Genomic DNA, 23272 nt, shown 5'->3' on the forward strand with positions numbered 1-23272 from the left:
AAAAAAAAAAAAAAAAAAACAAAAAAAAAAAAAAAAAAAAAAAAGAGAAAAAGAAAAGAAAAACGGTAATAATAAGATAGAAAATTCTTATAAGTTGCTTATTTACTATATGTAGATACTTTACATGACAGTACTTCAAAAAGTTCATGGAAAGATTCGTATTATCTTTTAATTTTATTTTTCCTTCCACAAACCTTCATGTATACTCACTGAATCCTTATAACATCCTAGGAAGTAGATATTACTATTACCTCATCTTACAGATGAGTAAACTGAGGCACAGAGAGATTAAGTAACTTTCCAAGGTTAGACAACCATTAAGACTGTGCTCTCAACATCTAGAATATACTGCCTCTCATGACAAATGTCACAATGGAGATAGCCAAAGAAAATACTTATTGATTAACTCTATTAAAAAACTATGTATGAGGGCTGAGCCCGTGGCGCACTCAGGACAGTGCAGCGCTGGGAGCGCAGTGGCGCTCCCGCCGCGGGTTCGGATCCTATATAGGGATGGCCGGTGCGCTCACTGGCTGAGCGCGGGGCAGGCAACAACAAGCCGAGGGTTGCGATCCCCTTACCGGTCAAAAAAAAGACAAAAAAAAAAAAAGAGAAGACCACATGAGAGACTCTCTCTCTGCTCCTGCCATCTTGCAATGTGATACCCTATGTTGCTGAAGCCACCACCAAGGAAGATCCTCACCAGATGTGTTCCCTGGACTTTGGACTTCCCAGATGATAAATACAATGATTATATGAGGAAAATGATATAATAGGAAAGAATTCTTGATATCTGAACCCTACTGGGATTCTGGAAACAGTCTATTTTTTAAATGGGTAATATAATAGAAGTTATGTTGCAATATACAAGTACACATCTTACTTGGATCTACACAGAATGGCTTAGCTCAGTGATTTTTTAACCTAAAGATCATAACACTTTAGTGAGTCAAGAAATCAATTTAGGCTAATCAACACTTAGAAAGAAAAAGAAACAGCAGAAAAGAACAAATGGAAAATACCAGTGCATATCTTACTTGGTAAAAATACTGGAAACTTTTGTTCCTGTTTGATATATGTGTATATTTTATGTATACATGTACTGGTCCATGACGTAAACTGTACTCCTTACTGTAGATCATGCCACTAACCTAGCTGATGTAGTCATGTGATACTACAAGTGCTTACTGCTTCCTTATAAAATTCAGAGATTCCTTGAAAAGTTCTTACACACTCAAACCAGCAACAGTGTGGAAAGAGGAATGATTTTTCCAGCTAACTGCGTAAGTTGCTCAATATAGTCAGATCACTGGGCCATGTCCCAAGAGCATTTTGAGTATCATTTCCTGTCAGTACTCCCCAGAACTGATAAATACACTAAGTATAATTAAATAACAGGCATGTAAAATGGTTCAGCCACCATAGAAAACAATTTGACAGTTTCTCAAAAAGCTAAAAATAGAATTTCCAGACAGCCCACAATTCCACTTGTAGGTTTATACCCCAAAGAACTAAAAACAGAGACTCAAACAAGTACATGTAGACACATGTTCATAGCAGCACTATTCACAAGAGCCAAAAGGTGGACAGCCCACATGTCCGTCAGTGGATGAATGGATAAACCAACTGCAGCAAACAATGGAATATTATTCAGCCATAAAAAAGGAATGAAGTACCAATACATGCTACAAGGTAAAGGAACCTCCAAGGCATTTTGCTAAGTGAAAGCCAGGCACATATATCATATTGTATGATTCCATTTATATGAAATACCCAAAATAGGTAAATCCATAGAGACAGAACACAGATTAGTGATTGCGAGATGCTGGGGGACTAAGTGGCGGGAATAAACTGCTTCATGGATAAGGGGTTTTATTTTGGAATGATGGAAATGTTTTGGAACTAGATAAAGGTACAAAATTATGAATGTAATTAATACCAGTGAATTGTTTACATTAAAATGGTTAATTTTATGTAATGTAATGTGAATTTCACTTTACTAAATTGTCAAGATAGACTTGGGCTGGCTGATTAGCTCAGCTGATTAGAGCACGGCCTTGTAACACCAAGGTCAAAGGTTCAGTTCCCTGTACCGGCCAGCTGCAAAAAACAGACAAAAAATAAATAAAAAATAAAAGACTATATGCAGATGTAAGTACTAGTAATACAAATATCCAGAATCCAGGATATTAGAATTTTTTAAAGAGGGTCCTATGTAGAGTAAATCGTCTGTACTAACTAGAGGCTAAAGGGAAAAATGAACTGTAGACCATTCAGAGCAACATCTGAGAGAAAACTGACAAGTACTTTTCTTGAACATCTTTAAAAAATAAAATTCAGCAAAAGAGGAAATGTTATTCTTAAATATAAAAGAGAATATAAGGAAGGAAGTGAGAATCTTTGCACTTGAAGGAAGGGGAGAACAAACCAAAAGTTTGAGAACATACTAAGTTTTTAGTTTAACTTACAAATCTCTTTAAGAAAAAAGAAAGAAAGAAAGAAAAGGGTGTGTGAGGAGATGATCTGAAGCAAATACCTTCCTTTTCCCTTGAAGAAAAATCACTAGAGGTATCCAGGTGTGGGCTGGATCACTAACCCCTTTGGGGTGTGTGCTATGGAGGAGGATGACTGTGTAGACTAGATCATGGTTTTCCAAACTGCGACCAATAGAGCCCTAAAGGTCCTCTAGGCTGCTTGAGTAAAGAGGAGAAGTGGGAGAGGACAAGGAAATGAAGCTGCTGATACCCCAGGCCTCTACATCTGCTTCATTCAGGGCAGATTTGCCCTTATCTTTTCATTATTGGGATTCCATGTTAAAACTTTACTTGAAAAAATTCTGCTGCTAAAGAAAAGTTTGAAAACCACTGGACTGGATCAAAGATTCCCAAACCTGATGGCTCAACAGAATTACTGAAAGTGCTTTCAAGTTAAAAATCCCTGGGCCCACCTCTAGACCTAAAGAAATAGTACCTCCTGGAGGGATTCTCGTGTAGCCAGCCAGAGCTAGCCCACAGGGTTTGAGAAGCGCTAGACCAGAGGACTTTGCTTTCCTGAGAGTCTATGACAAACCAGAATTTAAATTAGTAGGCAAGAATCTCAGGCAAAAGAGGAGCTGGTAGCAGATGGAAAAAAAATGTAGACAGCTAAATCACTAGGGTCTAATGAAAAAAAAAATTGGCTAGAACCGGAAGTTCCTCTGGAGATTTAATTGCCTGGCAAAGGGCCCATTTTATCTCACAGCCTACAATAACTGTACATATTGATGATGGTAGTCAAAATGGTTTAATACAGCAGCTGTCCAAAGAAATAAAATGTGAGCCACATGTGTAATTTAAAAATTTCTATCAGTTAGTTAGAGCACAGCCTTATAACACCAAGGTCATGAGTTTGTATCCCCAAACTGGCCAGCTGCCAAAAAAGACAAATAAAAATTTCTAGTAGCCACACTTAAAAAAAGAATGAAAATAAAGAGATGAAATTAATTTTAATTTCACCTTTGACCTTGGTGTTACAAGGCCATGCTCTAATCAACTGACCTAAGCAGTTTATTTAACTCAATATATCCATAATTCCATTTATTTCAATATGTGATTCAATATAAAAATTATTAATGAGATATTTTACCTTATTATTCTATAGCAAGTCTTCAAAATCTTACAGGTCATCTCAATTCAGACTAACCACATTTCACGTGTTCAGTAACCACATGTAGCTAGTGGCTACCATACTATGCAGTAGAGGACTAATTAATAAAGGATCAATGTATTTCCTTTTAAAATTGATATTCTGTTGTAATAAAAACATTAAAAAGTCCATTAGTCACTTTCCCAGAGTGAGAGACCCTGCCAGTCTGATAACAATTTTGTCTGTAGATCTCATACCCAACTTTTGATTTTCAGACCTGAGCCCGCCCCCAATGCCTCTCCCACTTCCCACAGCAGTATCTGTGATCTGGACATTTTTACCTGAATGCCCTGTTTTCAAAGTCTATTCAAAATGTCTAAAACTAAATTAACTATTTTTCTTCCAAAATGAAAAATCAATTTACCTCTTGATTTTCCTGTTTCTATCAGTCACCTCAGAGCAAAACTTCAGAGTCAAATTCTTCCTTTTCCTTTATTCTGCAAAAGCACCAAATTCTATTTATTCCTACTTCGCAATCTCTCTTTCATTGGCCATTTCCTGCTTCTAATTCTCCCTGCTGATCTGTTCAGTATATTGTTACCAAATACATATACTTAATACACTATGTGTAATGTCATTTTTCTTTAGTGGCTCTGTAATGCCTTATACTTGAGTTATAAAGGACCACGTGCAATCTTAATCCCACCCCCACATCTGGTTTATATCATTCCAACCTTATCTTTCAGCAATCTCCTAGAAGAGCCCTTTTTTAGGCAAACTATCCTTTGTATTGTCTCCTGAAGATAGCTTATACTTCCTCATCTCGGTGTTTTGACTTTCTACCGACCTAGAATGCCCTTACTCCAGCCTTACTTATCCAGATCATTATTCAACACATATTTATGTGTCAGGTACTACGCTAAGGCACTAGGGGCAGAATAAATAATATTAATCTTAGTTTCCTCCTCTTTAAGAAATCTTCCTATGTCCAAACAGAAGTGGTTTTACAGTATTGAGCTGTTCTTATACAGCATATAGTCTGTAACACTCATTAGGCCCTTAAAATTTGCTGACTTGTATTGCTAATTATCAACTTTTCCTGTAAATATATATATATCTTCTCAAATAGTGTGGATTTTCTGAAAGTGTGAACTAGGGTTCATACAAATATATTCTCCCTAGTACTCAGTAAGCAGCAGATACTGAACACATTTGCTGATTGACAAGTATTTGTAAAAGAGGGAAGGGTCGGTGAGGCAAGAAGAGGGCCTCACCCAGAAAAGAACACCTTACCCCCACCCAGTAATATGCTGGCAAATCAGGATCAGAAATAAGCAGGCAGGGCCTGTAAGAACTCCAAAGCTGCTAAAAGCTCTTTAGGAAGTTCCACTTTTCCAATTCCACTTGCAAAGAAATTCAGAATTGGCAACACAAATCAGGATTGGTTATCTTGGCTTTTGGACCTCTACAATATAAGTTAGGTTACCAGCTTTAAAAATTCTTGCTTGGTACTAAATGAAAATAATACCACTGGTGATATTTAAGATGCATACTTAATATCAGACCTAAAGAGAAAACTCACCACATATTGTGTTCAAAAACTTTGGCTGGATCAGTTAAAATCCTTGATCCCAGAGGGGTCACTGGGTGGTAACCACTTTGGTATCTGTGAGGCATTCTTCCTAGCCTTAGACAGGAAACAGAATTTCTCCAAATCACATTCATCCTAAGCAGTACCTGGAAAGTTATAAATGATTAATTTTAGTCAATATGGATTAAAGAGCGTATTGTTTATCTAATAACCAAAATCTGGTCCAAAAGGTTTACAACCTGAGAAAGGACATGAAAAATAAATGAAAGATGGGCAAATAGCTTCTTTTCTAAAGTATTTTCAGGCCAAGAGAGGGAAAAGGAATACTTAGGGTGGGCAACATTGGCTGGTATTCTTCATAAGCCACAGCTTTGGCTAACTTTGTTTTGTTTGGTATTTGCTTATTTAATTTTTAGCAAATGGCTGAAGGATGTAATCATAGAACCTGAATTTTATATATTAAAGACAGTTTTTAAAAAGTGATTTTAGGGCTTCCAGTTATGATGGCGGAATAGACAGTACCCAGCATCACTTTCTCCCACAAACCAACCAATTTACAACGATAAAAAAGCAACAACAGCCAAGATGGGGCTGCTAGAGCTCAGGGGAAGAGGAGGAGAGACCTATGGAGTGCAGAAAGGTGGGAGAAGCCATGATGAGAGAAAGAAAAAAACTGCTCCAACCATCTCGTGCCATGGCTGCTTTAAGGCAGGAGCTGCTGAGTGCACAGAGCAGGAGCTGGCAAAAGCTGCAGCTGTGCCCTTCAGATGAAGTTGCTTGGAGGCGGCAGGGGAGAAGAGGGCCTTGGAGGCCCCCAGGCCAGCAAGACCACTAATAAGGTTCCTGTGGACCCACATAGGAGTGAGGAGCCACAACAACTAAAAAAAAAGGAGCCACTCAGAGGCCAGTGAGTCGTCACAAGGGACTGGCACACAGCCTGTCCCATGGAAAGTGTTTGGAGCATGGGCAGTGGGGGTAATGGGCCCACTGGGGAATGCTTAGGCACAGCAAGGACAGCTGGTTTGCCCCCTGATCAGCATAGGACCACTCAGAGGAGACTGGTCAGGAATATAGAATGGTGTGGGGTGCAGGTTGATGAAAAGATTTAGTCCCAGATCAGAGTTTCTACACAACCCAGGTGAACTGGGTCTCTGGAGAGCCAGAAGTACCTATAATGACAACCATTATAACCTGAGCTGAACAAAAAGCCTTCCCTACGGAAGCAGCGACAAAGTAGCAATTTAGCTCAACCAGAGCTCAAGTACTGGTTCCAAGAGGAAACTCCCCCACTTTAGAAGTAAGCAAGCAAAGGACAAAAAATTAATTCCTGCCCAGGCACACCATCAGCGCCTCGGGGCCCACCTGGGGACCTGAGGCATGGATCCAAGGACCAGACTCCCCTCCCACAACCAGGCATCGCGCCAGTGCCTTGGGGTCTGCCCCGGATCCTGAGGCATGGATCCAGGGACAGGGCCCTTCCTCCCACAACCAGGCACCCTGCTAGTGCCTTGGGGCCCTCCCAGGGACCTAAGGTATGGAGTGGGGACCAGACCCCCCTCCCACAACCAGCCATGCCACCAGTGCCATGGGGCCCACCTAGGGACCTGAGATAAGGAGCTGGGGACTGGACCCCCCCATTCCACAACTTGACACACTGCCAGACCAACGAGTATGCCAAAAACGTCACCTCCATGTGGGTGGCCCACCACAGCCACCACAATAACCATGCCTGCTATGAAAGTGGCTAGATGCTACAACCACCATGCAGATGGTCCACCAGCCACTGGAGTCATTGAAACAAGGAGAGTCACCAGCAGAGACCAAAGAAAAGAAGAGGATGTCTCTCTCCACAAAGCCCATTCCAGAGTGACAGAAGAAGCATCTGCTCTACAATAATATCGGGACACCTGAACACACCTCTCAGCATTGGACAGATCATCTAGGCAACAAATCAACAGAGTAACCATTACTCTTTCAGAAGGAGAAGAAATCTAGGGCAATTAGAGGTGGGAGGCGGAAGTAGAGAGGGATATGGAGAGATTGGACAAGGGGCATAAAGAATAAGTACGATTTGTAACAATATATATGCTAGTAATATTAACATATCTCAACATTGAACCCCCAAAATATGTATAATCAATTATGACTCAATAAATTAAAAAAATAATAATAATTTTATTATTTTGTTTTGGGAATTCTAGACAAACATATTTCTAGGGAATATTTCATGATCACTAGACCAAAAGCCCAACTGTAGTAGCAGAATAAGAAAATAAACCTATTAAATCTCATTCTTCATGCTAAACTGAATAATATGAAAGACACATAAATAAATCAATTCTGTATTAACACAGGGTACCAGCAATTCTTAATTCTAAAAATCTTGTATACATGTATTTTTAAGAACAGTCAGCAATATGATTGCAAAATAGATTTCCCTGTACAAAAAGCATGCTTAAATCCTAGCTCAAGAGGCAAATCACCAGTTGATTAGTCCAAATCCATCCCCATTTCTGGAAGAATAACTTGAACATTTAAAGAATATAATTATGTACTGGCAAATATGTCACTTTAAAATCTTTATGGAAAAGTATTAAAAAGAAACTCTAAAGAGCTTACTTTTTCTGATAAGAATCCATTGTAACACTGCTTGGCTTTTCAGTTGTTCATCACAATATTCAGCCAAATGCTGTAAGCTGTGAGGTAGAAGATGCTAAAAGGTGTGTGTACATAATATGCATTTGGGACTACTGGAGGGACTATTAGGCATAGAAATGTTATTTACTGTTCACCCTTTACTCACCTTACTGAAAACGAATGTGTATAAAGACTGTGAATTCCAAAACAACATGCAGAATATTAAAAACATCTCATTGTACTCTTAAACATAAAATTCATAATTTTCTTTTTGGAAAAACAAAAGGGGGACTTAGTTATACACATGTAAAAGACTGTAATGGTTATACTCAAATGTGACTAACAGTGATCAGAAATGAAGCATTCATTAGCTAGTGCGGATGCTCCTGTTTCTTGTTTGTTTTCCTTTCTTCACTAAGTGCAAGCTCTTTGGTGGACGCAAATGAAAGGAAATGCTCCGCCTACCACTACCTTTACCCTGATGTGCCTTTGTTCTTTTCGCCTGTCAGTGTTCCACATAAGACTAACAAAGACCTAGTTGCAAAATTATTTTTAGAGCTCTTTCTGCATTGAATATTATCCATAAAATCTTCTGTATGCTGAAGAGTAGAAACTGATTACACCTAGAAAGAGAGGCAATTTCTGCTAAAAAGTGTAAAATGATGTTTCCTATCCAGGAAAGCCAAATCACAATGAAATTTCAGTCCTTCAAATAATCATGTGATACATATTTATATCTATCTATATATAGAAGAGGACGAGAACAAGAAAAAAGGCAAGAGTTTCTATCACTACAAATGACCAAGAATCTCTGTAGACAGTCAGAGACAAAAAGACAAAACCATACTAAATATTAGGCAATTCAGGAAAATGTTAGAGAAGTGTGTGTCTTGCAGGCTGCTAGCCTGTAGACAGCACTGTGTGGCCAGGGCCTAAACATGTGGCAATTTTCCTGCTTAGGCAGCTGTTCTCTAACCACACAAGCATTTCTATCTATTTCATTTACTTATTATCTGTAACAGTTATATACAACCTTGTGTTGCTATTTATCTTCTTTATTATATAAATATATAATAAATTTATAATGGAATATAATAATATAGACAAATACATAATTATATAAATGCCTTCTCAACTAAATTGCAAGCTTTTAGAGGCAGCAACAAGATGCCCAAGAATTGTTTGACTGATTACATAAAAATGATTTTTGTCTGACATATTTATCTGGAAGGAAATTACTTCATATTTTCCAGGGTGACTCCTAAGATCCTAGCAGTGAGGAAGAAGTAAATGACTGAAGAGTGTGACTATATACAGGCAGCCTTCCAGTTATATTGACTACAGTAATTAACAAATATGTGCTTTATGTTATGACTACGTTAGCTTAAGGTTTACTGGGTCACATGTCCATTTTGTAATGAGAAAAGGAGAGAAGGGCAGGGCCAGCCCCAAATAGAATTCTAATAGAGAAAGTTAGTTCCTGCCACCAGAGTGATCAATTCCTTTTATGTAGTCTCTCTTAATTCTCTTTTGCATACTGTAACTTGAGCACATGTTTAACTAAGATATTATTTGCATAATAATAATCTGTGAATAATTAGTATTTTTATTTGAAACTGTGTGGATAATTAGTATTTTTATTTGAAATAACACAAAGAGGTATAGTATAAAATATTACATTCACCCAAAAGAAGGCAGGAAAGGAAGAACAGAGGAATTAAAAACAGATGGAAGAGAGAGAAAACAAATACCAAGATGGCATATTTAAACCCAACCATATCAATAATTATATTAAGTATAAATGAACTCCAATTAAAAGGCATAGATTATTAATTTGGATTTAAAAAAAGCAAGACCCAACAATACACTGAATAAGAAAAGCACTTTAAATATAAAGACACAATTAAAATTTTTAAAGATACATTATGCAAATACTGCTTGAGAAAACTGGTAGACAAAGTAGACTTCAAGAAAAAGACTATTACAGGGATAAAGAGGGACATTTAATAATGATAAGAGCCAATTCCTCAGAACAACATAGCAATCTTAAATATGCATGTACCTAATAACAAAGCTTCAAAATACATGATGCAGAAATGAACAGAACTTTTTAAAAGGAGAAATTAACAAATTCACAGTAATACTTGGAGATTTTTAAGTACCCTCTCTCAATCATAAATAGAACAACAATCAGCAACAAGTTATCAAAATGTCAATAAAGAAATGTAAGAAGCATTATCAACTTGACCTAACTGACATTTATAGAAAGAACACTGTACCTAATAACAGCAGAAAACATACTCTTTTCAAGTGAATATGGAACATTCACTAAGGTAGACCATATGATGGGCAACAAGTCTCAATAAACTCCAAAGTACTGAAAACATACAGAGTATGCCCTTTAACCATAACAATATTAAATGTTGATTTTTTTTTTTTTTTGACTGGTAAGGGGATTGCAACCCTTGGCACGGTGTGGTCTGCACCACGCTCAGCCAGTGAGTACACCAGCCATCCCTATATGGGATCCAAACCTGCGGCCCTGGTGCTACCAGCGCCGCACTCTCCCGAGTGAGCCATGGGGCCAGCCCTAAATGTTGATGTTTTTGATGAATTGTCTCTTATTAGTAAATGTCCTTCCTTATCTCTAGTAATACTCATTTTCTGGAAGTCTACTTTGTCCATATGAATATAACCCTACCAGCTATCTAATATAATGTTGTATGTGATATATGTTTTTTAAAATTTTAATCTATTTATGTGTTTACATTTAAAGTGCTTCTCTTTAGCATATTGTCGATCCTTGCTCTTTTTTTAATCTAAACATACAATATAACATACTAGAAAAAAATCCCAAATAGTTAGAAATTAAGCAACACACTTCTAAATAAACTACGAGTCAAAGACTAAATCTTAAGGGAAATTAGAAAATATGTTGAACTGAGTGATAATGAAACCTCAAAATATCAAGATTTGTGGGATTCAACTAAAGCAGTGATTAGAGGGAAATTTATTGTTTAAAATGCCTTTTTCTATCAGAAAGGAGAAAGATCTCAAATCAATAATCTCAGCTTCTATCTTAACAAGCTAGAAAAATAAGAAAAAAAATAAGAGTAAGTTAGACTTAAAGTTAGTAGAAAGAAGGAAATAATAAAAAATAAAAGCAGAAAGCAATGAAATAGAAAATGGACAAAACAGGGAAAATCAAAGCCAAAAGCTAGTTCTTTGAAAAGACTAATAAAATAAACTTCTCTCAAGACTGATCTCAAACATTTGTGTTCCAGAAAACACAAAATTCCAATAACAGCAGTGAAAGAGGAGACATCACCACAGACCCTATAGACATTGGAAAGCTAATAAGGGAATATTATGGACAATTTCATTTCATCCATTACATGAAATTCCTTCAAAATTACAATTTACCAGTAATAACAAAACAACAAAAGGGAAAATCTAAATAGCCCTGAATTTATTAAATAAGTTAAATTTGTAGTTAAAATCAAAATAATCACACCCATTAGGATGACTATTATTTAAAAAAAGAAAAAAAAAGAAAAGATAAGAAAACAAGTTTGGCAAGGATGTGGTGAAATTGAAACTCTATACATATACATTGTTGGTGGAACCTAAGACGAGGCAGCTGCTGTGGAAAACAGATGGTGAATCCTCAAAAAATTAAACACATAATTACCATACGATCCAGTAATTCCACTTCTGGGTATATATCCAAAAGAAGTAAAAGCAGGGATTCAAAGAGATATTTGTACACCCATATTCACTGTAGCATTGTTAACAGACAAAAGGTAGGAGTAAACAAAGTGTCCATCAAAAGATGAATGGATTAAACAAAATGTGATATATACATACAATGGAACATTATTCACCCTTAAAAAAGAAGGAAATTTTGACACATGCTACAACATGGATGAATCTTAAAGACATTATGCTAAGTGAAATAAGCCAGTCACAAAAGGACACATTTTGTATAATTCCTCTTATATGAGGTTGCTAGAGTAGTCAAACTCATGGAGACAGAAAGTAAAATGGTGGTTGCCAGGGACTGGGAAGAGGGGAAATGGGGATTTAAGTGTTTAATGGGTATGGGGGGAGGGGAGAGAGGAACCGGGGAGATATTGGTCAAAGAATACAAAGTTGCTGACATGTAGGATGAACAAGTCTAGAGATTTATAATCTAGAGATTTGTACACAACATGAGGACTATAGTCAACACTATTTTATTGTACTTAGGATTTTTGCTAAAACAGTAGATTTCAGGTGCTCTTGCCATACAGACACAAAAAAGGTAACTAAGTGAGATGATGGCTATGTTAATTTGCTTGACTATAATAATCATTTCATTATGTATATGTACATCAAAACATCTTGTTGTATACCTTAAATATATTTAATAACAAAAAAGCTGGACAAATAAAAATTTTTAAAACTGGTTACAGCGTTTCAGTTGGGGAAGATGAAAAATTCTGGAGGTGGATGGTGGTGATGTTTGCACAACAATGTGAATATACTTAATGTATACTGCACACTTAAAAAGAATTAAAATAGTAAATTTTATGTTATGTATCTTTTACCACAATAAAAAACTAACAACCTTCCCACAAAGGAAACCGCAGGCACAGATGTCTTCACTAGTGAATATCAAATATTTAAGGAAAAAACAATCTTACACAGACTCTGTCAGAAAATAGAACACTTTTCAACTTGTTTATGAGGCCAGCCTAACTGGGATATAAGTAGTACATTTGTGTGGAATAAGTGTTTGAATATTGTCCACATTGTTTCATTGCAGTTTTGCAATAGACTTAGCGCTTCCACTATAGTTTCAAGTTATTAAGTATTTATCAGGAATAAAACATGGGGATATCTAAAAGGGAGAATCCTGAGTAACAATTTTCTAGGCATGTCACGGTGTGCTTTAATTACTAAGGCTGATTTTTAGCTTGTGTTACCCCAGTTCAGAGCAGAGAAATATGAAGAAGCCAACAAATATCTGCACAAATCCTCGTGAGATTTTTTTTTTATTTACTGTTGGAAGCATCTGAAAATGTGGTCCTGACCTTTCAATTAGCTCAAACTAATTCTGCCATATCAAATTCTAGTCCAAATAATTAAGTGATATTTCTTTTATCTACTTTTCCTACAGGTTCTCACTTCAGGTCACTATTCTATGGTATTTCTTCCTCTTGAATGCTGGAAAAGCCAAAATGAAAGAGAACAAGCATGGCTTTAGGGCCATGGCCACCTGAGATCTCAATGCCAAGACACAGTCATGAATAGTCCATTGGCTAAAGCAATCACTACAAAACAGACCCAGGAAGGAACTGAAGCTCATACATAGAAATATCAGGTTGACAGAGTATCATGATCAGTAGCATTTATTATGGTATCAAGTTATACCATATATATATGCTATGAAGAGCTGACTGACTTCTTGCCAACTTTAGGTATAGATAGACATGTGCATATTTTAGAATGCAAGGAAAAGAACAAATGTATAAAATGACTTGGGTTCAACATATAGACAAACCAAGGAGAAGATGGTTTTAATTCTAACCAGTTTTCTAAGCCTGCCACCACGTTAAGCTTAGTAGCAAAAGAAGAAGCTTTAATACAGAGGACAATTTATGGGGAACAGACCTCTGCCTCAGCTCCAAATTTTAGCTAGATGCTTTGCCTTCCACTAAAATGAAACCTTTTTCATAATGATTCACACATCTTCCTGATCATACCAATAAACTATAACATATTCCACTGGAATAGGTAAAATACATGTTACACACATGAAAAAGTTCTTCTTAAATAATTGCCAATTTTATTTTGTGAGTAATGAAGTATTTTTTAAATAAAAAGCAAGACTTTAGTCAAAAGAAATACTCCATAATATATTTGCAAGTTGAAAAAGTATTTTAGGAAGCACCAATTCTAATTAATCTTTCATGTAAATCTCAATTTAAATAAAAGAGTTAAGTATTCACCACATGTGAGGTCTTGTTCTAAGCACTTTATATGTATTACCTTATTTAACCTCCATTTCCCTATCAAGAGGTACTATTTTAGGAAAAGTCTATAAAGGATGAAGTAAACTAACATGCTTAAGGTCACCCAACTAAAAATTGAAGGGATTTTGACTCAAATCCAAGCAGTCTAACTGGAGAGCACACGCTCCACCTATATATATTAACATCCTTGTTATTCATATACATATAATTGTTCACATACATATAATTCACATTTGCCTTCTACTTTTGTACACCATGTATACAAGAAGGATCCCAGTACTGATTCTCCAGTCTTTACCGGAGTTGTTAATTTGTTGCAACTGATCTAAGGAGGCCTAGAATTCTTTCTCTCCCTTCATCTCTCAACTGTTTCTTCTCCTGGGCCTTAGTCAAATAGCCACCAATGCCATTGGGAGGCACCAGTCCCCAGATTTAGGAGAGAACAGTCATTCTCTTTCCAGTGCTCAAATCTCAAGATACAGGCAAAGGGCTCTTCCATCACCTAAATAGTGTAACATTTTAACACCCAGTTCTTTTCACTGGTCTTCTGTTTTTGCACAGCTGAGGAGTAGAGGCAAAGAAGGGCTTCATACATTTCACTACTACTAGAGGAGCCCCAAAGTACTAGAGCTATTTGCTGTTTGTGTGAATCCATAACGATTATCCTTGGAGCATTTGGCTAGCTCTGCGTAAAAACTATTTGTAAGACTCCCCAAGGATGATTTCCAGTTGTCTCAACTTCTTGAAACCCCTGGGAGGGAAACCGCTGTTAATCATACACTAAACGCCTGCCCACCATTTAAAAGTTAACTCCCCTTCAATGTTTCCTGGGTTCTGAGCATCCTTTAAATAAATTAATTAGTGAGACATTCATGTATTTACCTTTGAAACTGTTTAGCTTTTCCTCTTAGCTGGGAAGCTGGTACAAAGGTTTCATTCAGAGTAGCAAACATCAACTAGATAAAGCTGCACTAAACATTACCTGAGAGGCTAGCATTAATGAGAACAAATTAGAATGCTATTGTTGTACTGTTTCAGAGAGTGAAAGCCGACAGGTAAGAAACACTTAAGTATCAACTACACTGTAGTGAAAACTGAAGCTTCAATTAACCCTGGCAATTGTTGGGAACTCTGAGGGCGACCATCTGTGAGGCAAACAGCTAAGGCAACTCACACATCTTGTTTTAATCTTTGGATAATTATAATTTCAGGGTATAAATAAGGTCATTAGTAGGAACAGAACAACAACAATAATTACAGTAAGTATTTACAGAGCACTTTGATCAGACTATGACGTAAGTCACTCTGTAATCTCCAAATGGGAATCTCATGCTTAGTGTCTGCTCTCTGTGATGGCCTTTGAAAGACGGCCACATGATGCACTCACACAAAAAGAGCTACTGGGACTCAGAGGTTATTTCTTTAAGGGATTTTGTGTAAGCCCATCCCAAAGCCACGTCAATCCAAAATAGCTGAAGGCTATAGTATTCTAATTATTCTGAAGTTGTCTCAAAACACATTATGCTGGACCAGAATGAAGTTGGTTTTAACCCATCCACCTGACATCTCGCATTTGTCTGTGCTATGGTAACTTTTGGAGCGATTAACCAAATATGGTGGACTGATAAAGGGAATTAAGTTACATACATACTTTATGTGTTATAAGTCTTTACAAGTGTGGTAAAAAAAAAACCTCACATGGATGAGATTAATGGAGTTTTATCCTTATTGAGACTTCTGCTTTCCTATGCATTGCAGAGAGCTCAATCTCTAGGTACACTAGATGGCAGGAGATGTTTGTACCTGTATGCAGGATTTGTGCAGTCATGTTTGTATTAATATACTATTGTATTAATTAATTAATATATTAATGTATTAATAAGGTTGCCCTCACTGAGAATGAAATATTATAAAAACTTCAAGTCATATATGGGTGTTAGATATAAAAAATTGTACAATGTCAGTGAATAAGAATGTCCAAATGAATGTATTCCCATAATTTAAAAAAACACGAGACTCAGATAGGCAGAGGTTATAGCACTGTGTACTTTCTATTTTAAAGAATCAGAATTATTCATAACTTGAAAAAAAATAAAGCAAGGCAAACTGCACCATGGAATAGCATGTAAAGTTTTGACTGCCGCAGCACAGGAGGCACAACATAATCAGAAAAGGGTCCAGAGAAGGAAAAGTAAAATTCATGGGAGGGGTATGATTTCCACATGAGAACAGACAAGTTGAAAGTGTCTAAGGGAGTAATATAGAATTCCACAGAATTATGGACAGGGTGGCCAAAGTATGTTAGATTCCTCACAAGATGCATCTGTGCTTTCTATATATAAAAGTCTGATGCTGCACCCACTGGGGTCACTCTTGTCTTGAACAGTCTCCTTGGACTGGTCTTCTGTAGAAAATAGAAAACAGATCCCCAATTTCCTAGTGGCTTTTTAGTAGAGCAGTGACCTTGTGACTATTTGGAGACCAACTCCAATCTTGTTATTATTCAAAAGGTTAGTCTTCCTAAAAATTTACCTTCCCAGCTTCTCTTGTAGCTGGAGGAGACACGTGACCATGCTCTGGCTGATAGAAACCTGCTAAAGGGCTAAAGTCTACGCTTCCTTATAGAAGGGAAAGTGGCCAGAGGACAGCTTGTTGGCACTAACTTATCCTGCCTCTTTCTTGAATTTAGGTGTGATAGTGGGTACAGTGGAGGAAAAGAACCTGGATTCTTGATGGCATCATTGAACTGGTAAATGAGTGATAGTTACCACCTACCTGTGAACTTCTTGCTAGGTAAGAAAAATAAATCCTTATGTATTTTAGCCACCATTAGGTTTTCTGTTATTTTTATCTAAGAGGATTCTAACACATAGTACCCATCACTATTAAATCCTGTGAATTCAGCAACAAATCCACTTGGTTTCTGCTCTCAAGAACCTTAACATCCTGTGAAGAATGAGATGCAAACAAAAAGTCCTGACACAATGGATAGTAGAGGTAAGTATAAGGTGCTAGTAGAGCAAGGAGGAATGAATGGTTAAGTATACTGGTGGTGGCTCAGAGAAAATTCCTGGTCAAGGTGATATCTGTACTGGGTATAGAAGAATGAGAAGGAATATTTCAAGGAGGTAGGGGTGAAGCCAGAGCATCTCAGCAGAGATATTAGCACAAATAAGGACAAAAAGGGTGGCAGCATATGGGACATTCAGAGAATAAAAAGTAATCTGGAAAAAGATGCTGACCTAAATAACTCTAAATATGAGTAAAGTTTATAGACTAAAGGCAATAAGAACTGTAATAAGCACTGTGCTGTAATTGATAAAGGGTTAACGATTCTGAAACCACATACAAGTAAACTGGAATTGAACAATTAGTAAATAGATGGTGGATGGCAGAAGCCAGGTTACTCGTTGTTGGAGTGGTGGGAAGTTACAGATAAACAAGGGGAGGCTAGATTATCCATATGTTAATGGATTAGAATTAGAGTCATGAGTATGAGCTCATATTTGCCATAATATAAATACTGATGTTACATACAGTAATATTTGTAGATATGTACATATACATTGGTTAGTATACACACATATATTTCCTTATTGCATCAGCTGAGAGGGCCTAGAAGCAACCATACCCCAATACCAACAAGCACAACCAGTACCGAGATACTGGTTTCTAATATCATCATCTAATAAAAAGGAACCAGGGCTCCTTGGAGAAATGGCTGATTCTAGGACTGGGGTAGAGAATACAAGATGAGCCTGGAGCATCTTACAGTGCCAGAAAGTAACAAGGTGCTAAAACAAACAAAACAAAAACAAAAATCCTACAATGATGAGGGTATGTCAAAAGGACACAGGAGCCACCTGAAAGAGTTCCCAATAGCAAAGCTAGAATTCTTTAAGCAACAAAATAAAAAGCAGTTTGGATTATAATCCAAAAGCAAAACAAATATCCATACATCCATACTTGTAAGTGATCGAATAAACAAACAAATGAGGGAGAAAAGATAAATCTTCCATGCAAAAGAATTCCAAATAATTTACGTACTCTGTCCTCAAGGAGGTGGAACATAACTCCTCACTCCTTAAGTGAGGGCTATGCACACTGACTTCCTTCTAAAGAATACAGTATTGAAAGAAGAGAAAAAAGAATACTCTGCAGTGGAGAAACTTGACAAACACCTCCTCAGGTGATCAAGGTTCACAACAACAGTGATAAGCCATGTTGATAATACATATTCTTCATATGATGTGATAAGAATAGCATTTTACCTCTGTGTTCTTCCTCCCCAAGCCCCACAACTTGTCTTATCATGAGAAGAATATCAGACAAACCCCAGTAGTGGGACATTCTATAAAATACCTGACTAGTACTCCTCAAAACTGTCAAGGTCATCAAAAACAAGGAAAGTCTGAGAAACTGTCAGAGCCAAGAGAAACCTAAGGAGACATGATGATTAAATGTAATGTGGTGTCCTGGATGGGATCCTAGAACAGAAAAAGGGCATTAGGTAAAAACTAAAGGAATCTGAATAAACTGAGGACTTTAGTTAACAACACTGTATCACTATTGGTTCATTAATTATGACAAATGTACCATACTAATGTAAGATGTTAATAATAGGTGAAACCGGGTGTGGAATATATGGGAACTCTCTATACTATCTTCACAATTTTTCTGTAAATCTAAAACTGTTCTAAAATTAAAAGTTTGTTTAAAACAAAGTAATTTTCGGGGCCGGCCCGGTGGCGCACTGCTACAGTGCGCCGCTTGGGAGCGCGGCGGTGCTCCCACCGAGGGTTCGGATCCCACATACAGACCGGCCGCTCACTGGCTGAGCGAGGTGTGGGAGCAACACTGAGGGTTGCGATCCCGTTGCTGGTCCCGGTCCGGTACGGGCGTAACACTGAGGGTTGCGATCTGTTGCCGGTCACGAAAAAAAAGACAAAAAAGGAAAAAAAATTAAAAAATAAAAATAAAAAAAAATAAAACAAAGTAATTTTGATGTCTAGAGCCTATGATGTGAGGGGCAGACAGGTGGGGGTGGGGAGGGAGCTATAAGGCTAGAAAATTAGGCAGGGGAGAGAGAGCGGGGAATCTTTATGTATACCAAATTAAGCAGTGTGACTATTTTCTTATAGGCAATGCCATAAACCAAAGAGTTTGAGTCAATTGAGCAACATGATGAGATCTTTATTTTATAAAGCTTGTTATAATGGTCTTACACTATCAATCATTGGACCCTATGCCAGACCAGTGAAAACCAAAGCTCTGGGACTGGGGCATCAGTAGCTTTTAAAATCTTCACACGGGCGACCCCGTGGCTCACTCGGGAGAGTGCAGTGCTGGGAGTGCAGTGCTGGGAGTGCAACGGCGCTCCCGCTGCGGGTTCAGATCCCATATAGGGATGGCCAGCGTGCTCACTGGCTGAGCACGGTGCGGGCGACACCAAGCCAAGGGTTGCGATCCCCTTACCGGTCACAAAAAAAAGAAAAAAAAATCTTCACACATGATCTTGGTGCACATTGAGGATTGAAAACCAGTCATTTACAGAATTAATTAGAAGAGGAAGAGGCCCAGGCTACACATATTAAAAGTCTGTCAGAGGGCCAAGCCCGTGGCACACTCGGGAGAGTGTGGCGCTGGGAGCGCAGCGGCACTCCCGCCACGGGTTCAGATCCTATATAGGGATGACCGGTGCGCTCACAGCCTCACTGGCTGAGCGCAGTGCGGCCGGTCTCAAAAAGGACAAAAAAAGGGCCGGCCCAGTGACGCACTGGATAGTGCGCCGCTTGGGAAGTGCGGCGGTGCTCCCGCCCGAGGGTTCGGATCCCACATACAGACCGGTTCCCGCTCACTGGCGCAGCGAGGCGCGGGAGCGACACCGAGGGTTGCAATCCTGTTGCCGGTCCCTGGTCCGGTACGGGGGCAACACTGAGGGTTGCGATCCGTTGCCGGACACGGAAAAAAGACAAAAGACAAAAAAAAAAAAAAGTCTGTCAGAGATCATGAGAGCCAAAGAAAGCAGTGGCCATGGGAATCAAGGAGGGGACAATTCAAGACACTTCATAGGCAGAATCAATGGATTTTTTGCAATGACTAGATGTGCAAGTAGGATGAAGCCAAGTATGAGACAAGGTTTCTAGCTTGGGTAGCTGAGTAGATAATGACAGTATTCAAGACAGAGTTCACAAAAAGAGATAAATAGTAGTGGGATGGAAGAAGGGAAGGGCATATAATGAGTTCATTTTTCACTTGAGAAATTTTAAGGATCCCACAATATAGTCAAATGGATATCACCAATAGGTAGTTGGAAATAGTTCATGTGAGTGGTAAATGCTAGAAATGTAGATAAGGGAGTCAAGTCACTGGTTTACTGGTGATGGCTAAAGTCAAGAGGAATTGATCAGGAAAAAAAATGGGACAGATAGAATTCATGGTAATACTGGCATTTAGGAGACAGAGAAAGAGGAGCCAGTTTATGGGATTGAATACTAAAGAATATTAAATGACAAGAAGCTAAAAATAAATAATTGGTTTTGGAATTATAGGAGATCAATGATGACCTTTATCAAAATGATTTGAATCCTGGCTCTTCCAGCAGAGTGCGCAGTTTGAGAAATAAGTAGGTCAATGGCATAAAGGAGGTAATGAATGTGGATGACTCCGATAAGCAGAGGAGAGAATAGGAGAAAAGTTGGGCTATATTTTGAGGGGTCACCTAAGTCAAAGAAGGGTATTTGTTAAGCTGCAAAAAATCCTGAGTCTATTTGTAGGATAAGAGAAAACCCAATGTTGTTAAAAAATAAACAAAAAAACTAAAGAAACTGAAAACAGATGGAATTGCTGACAAAACAAGTTTCAAGAAGAAATGGGCAGAAGAGAGGGAGATTATGTACACAGAAAACAGTAGACACGTAAGGCATTGAGAAAAATCTCATCCTCTGATGGGTAAGAACATGTGTTTGTAGTAGAAGGGAAGATGGTTAAGAGAGTGTCTTCTTGATTCTCTCTTCTTCATGAAGTAAGAGGCTATAAGGTAAGGGACTTGAGGAAATGAAGTGTGGAATATACTATAAAGCATATGTACTTCACAGGGCCTGGTTTTCCAAAGCCTTGTAGTTTCAAATATTGACCTTGCGGAGGACTGGAAATTCTCCTCAGGCTATAAGTCTCTGGTGTAAGATAAAGATTTGTGGCACAGCAAGGTTGCTGGCTCAAGGAGAGACTAGTTACTGATTGTTATGTAAAGATACTGAGAAATTGCTGTAAGAAGGAATGTTTGCTAAGATCAAGCTTTTGTTGATAGCCTTACTGGAATGTCATCTGGCTTGTTTCACTGAAAGTTACCAGGCTATGTTGTTAAACTATAACCCCACCTATGTCTCTTCCTGTAACTTCCTGGTCTAGAAAATAAATGCAGAAAGAGAACCCCAATTTGGGGTTAATTTCCTGATGAAGGGTTGCCTCTTGCTTGAGCATTCCCAAGGGAAGTTAACCACTTCAGGGTCTCTCACTGCTCAGAAGAGATGGGCTTTGAGTAATCCTTTGCATCTCCGTCACCTAAGGGAAGTGGGGTGACAAATCCATGGGGGGTGAAGCAACATAAAGCAACAATGAAGAACAGGGAAAAAATGGGAAAGGACATTATTCAGCAACTAACATCTGAATAAAGGAATGTCAAACATAAATGGCCCATCTGAAGTTGCAGCTCAAATTAGTGATCATTTATTAGATGCCTACTAAGCATTCACTCCCTACCTACTTCCAATAGCTCATAGACTTGGGATCTATAAGTTTGCAGAGAAGCCAGAGTGGACCTGACTAAGCCAGAGGTGGACTGTATAACCTATGCTAAACCAGTCAGCACATTCCAAACTTCTGGGCATAGTTATTGGTTCAGAGGTGAGCATGTGACCAAACCTGTCCAACAGAATGCATCTTAGATCTACTGCTAGAGATTTTGGGACAAAGATGATTTCGTGTTCTTGCTTCAGCAGCACATATACTAAAATTGGAATGATGCAGATAAGATTAGCATGCCCCTCTGTGTAAGGACAGCATGCAAATTTGTGAAGTGTTCCATAAAAAAAAAAAAAGATGATTTCTCATACCTGTTACATATGAAAGAGGAAGCATGAAGCTCTGAAGCTGTTGAAAGCTTAGTCGGCCTGGGCTGCCATAACAAAATATCATAGACTGGGTGGCATAAACAACAGAAATTGATTTTCTCACAGGTCTGGAGGCTCGAAGTCCAAGATCAAGGTGCTGGCCAATTTGGTTCCTGGTGGGGGCTCTCTTCCCGGCTTGTAAATTTCCTGGCCTTCTCACTGCATCCTCACATGCCTATCTTCTGTACATTTGCAGAGAGATATCTCTGATACCTCCTCCTCTCTTGATGAGGGCACCAGTTCTATTGAATTAGGGCCTCACCCTTCTACCTCACTTAATCTTTATTACCTCCATAAAGGCCCTATCTCCAAATACAGTCACACTGGGGTTGGGGCTTCAACATATGAATGTTGGGACACAATGCAGTCCATAACAAAAGCCATCTTTGGAACCATGAGTGGGTCTGGCCTTAGGATGAAAATGTAAGGCCCCATAGAAGACCCCAAAGGACGCACTCCCTAAAACATGGCGCTTTTCTCTTCCAGGTCCTAACAATCTCGCCGGCACCAAGGTGCAGCCTATCAGAAATCATTCCCCGCCCCCGGCCAATCAACTACTGCCCTGTGTACTAACCACCCTCTCCCGGAACCCGGCTCTATAGAAATGTATGCTTCTCCCCCGAATAAAGCGGAACTTCTCCGGTGAACTGTCAGCTCGGGTCCTGTCGTCCTTTCATTGGTGCCAAAACCCGGGAAGAGCTCACCCCTTACCCGAGGGGACTCCTTCTCGGACCTTCTTCACTATCTCGGCGGTTCCCGCTGCTGATGCTTCGCCCTTGTCCGTTTTCTCCAGCGCTGGCTCTCTGCACCCACCACCGGCTCACCTAAACGTAAGTCTCTCTCCAGGGGCGCCATCTTAGGCTGGGCTACCGTAATCATCTGGTATCCCTCTGATGCCCGGCCCTAAGACAGAGAATACACCCCACCACGGCCTTCAGGGCACTGGGCAGACCCCTAGGTATTCTCTCGTCACATTAGGCAATCCACATTCTCCTCCTTTCCCAGCCCAATTAGAGGTGACCTCTTCAAGGTGAAGCTTCCATTCTCTTGCTTTTTTCTTCAATCTGGTATTTCTGTTTCTCTGAGCCCAGGGCTCCCGAAAATCCCGGCGCCGGGTTCCTTCGAGTCTCCGGGCACTTGCCCTTACCGAGGTGATGGAGGGTAAAGTGACGACTTCTATCCTCCTCCCTCCCGGTTCGTCTCCGAACCTCCAGGACTGACAGAATATAGGT

At 38.8% G+C, this 23272-nt stretch overlaps 1 protein-coding gene across 2 annotated transcripts in view; it reads right to left on the bottom strand.

Moving 5' to 3' along the window:
* The window catches only part of METTL8 (methyltransferase like 8), an 86598-nt gene that overhangs the window by 38778 nt on the left and 24548 nt on the right, over positions 1-23272 (bottom strand). The window contains exon 2 of one of the 2 annotated variants that reach the window (XM_008576530.1): positions 5207-5361. The exons of the other annotated variant lie outside the window; for it this stretch is intronic. Within the exon in view, the coding sequence (XP_008574752.1) occupies positions 5207-5349 (143 nt within the window). The 5' untranslated portion in view covers positions 5350-5361. The remainder of the gene's footprint in view (positions 1-5206; positions 5362-23272) is intronic. 2 annotated transcript variants of the gene reach the window in all.

Source organism: Galeopterus variegatus, unplaced genomic scaffold (assembly GCF_000696425.1).
Source record: "Galeopterus variegatus unplaced genomic scaffold, G_variegatus-3.0.2 Scaffold1363, whole genome shotgun sequence".
Lineage (NCBI taxonomy): Eukaryota > Metazoa > Chordata > Mammalia > Dermoptera > Cynocephalidae > Galeopterus > Galeopterus variegatus.